The 1,035-nt window shown below is 17.5% G+C and overlaps 1 protein-coding gene across 1 annotated transcript in view; it reads left to right on the top strand.

Annotated features, from left to right (window-relative positions):
- The first annotated feature begins 454 nt into the window (after positions 1 to 454).
- The window catches only part of LOC116186166 (FK506-binding protein 5), a 6,117-nt gene continuing 5,536 nt past the window's right edge, over positions 455 to 1,035 (top strand). Inside the window, exon 1 of the mRNA XM_031512613.1 lies at positions 455 to 701. Within this exon, the coding sequence (XP_031368473.1) occupies positions 503 to 701 (199 nt within the window). The 5' untranslated portion in view covers positions 455 to 502. The remainder of the gene's footprint in view (positions 702 to 1,035) is intronic.

The following is a 1,035-nucleotide window of genomic DNA, read 5'->3' as shown; positions in this document are numbered from 1 at the left end:
AGTGTTTCATCTCGTTAAATATATATTAGATTAATATACATATGAAAATCTATCTAATACAAATATCTAACATAGCTATATTGATATAAAGCATTTTTCATTTTTGATTAAATAAAATTTAATTTAATAATTATAATATATCTAATTTTTTAATAAATATTATATATTTAATAAAATATATGTATTTATATAATATATATATATATATTATATAGAAAAATTAAAAGTTTATAAATTGTAGTTTTTTTATTAAGCATATAAAAATTAATTATTATTAATATTTTCATAAATTAAATCATAATCAACATTATAAACATATTATGAACATATGAAATAATTAGTTCATATTATGTAATTTTTCTTATATAAATATTTTATTACACATTTTTTAAAATTTCAAACATAAGAAAGGAAAATAGAACTTAAAACTTAGATCAAAAAAATGTTCAAGTGAGATTTTCTTCTTTTCACTCATAGTTCTTTTACTAGGGATTTTCGTATTATGTCAACACTTGTTGAAGTCATTACAAATCAAATTATTATAGAGGCGGTTCTATGTTCGACTTTTAAAAAAGTTAACTTTTTCTGTTTATTCAATTATAAAAAGTATAAGCTTATTTTCTGGTGCAGAAGATTTCTGGCGCAGAAGATGTCTGGTGATGTTCAAACAAGAAAACGGAAAGAAAAAAAACGTAAAAAGGGTAAAAAAATAGGCTACTGAAAGTGTGAGAAAATTATAATTTAAGTTTCGTATTTATTAATCCAAAAAAACGGACAATACTTTTATTAATTCTTTTAAATTGTAAAAAAAAAATTATATACTAAAAATTATATATATTAAATTTCTTTCTCTTTTTAATTTTCAAAATATATAAATCACATTAGATACATATACTGTATATATATATATATATATAGAGAGAGAGAGAAATTATTTAGAATATCTTTAGTATTTATAAAGATTATTTTTATTTTGATAAGAATTTATTTTTATTTATGGACAAATATTAAATAATTTATATAATATATTTGTAT

Source organism: Apis dorsata, unplaced genomic scaffold (genome assembly GCF_000469605.1).
Source record: "Apis dorsata unplaced genomic scaffold, Apis dorsata 1.3 scaffold_486, whole genome shotgun sequence".
In the NCBI taxonomy this organism is placed as follows: Eukaryota; Metazoa; Arthropoda; class Insecta; order Hymenoptera; family Apidae; genus Apis; species Apis dorsata.
Note: the sequence above shows the minus strand (reverse complement) of the source record. Positions and strands in the feature narration are given on the sequence as shown.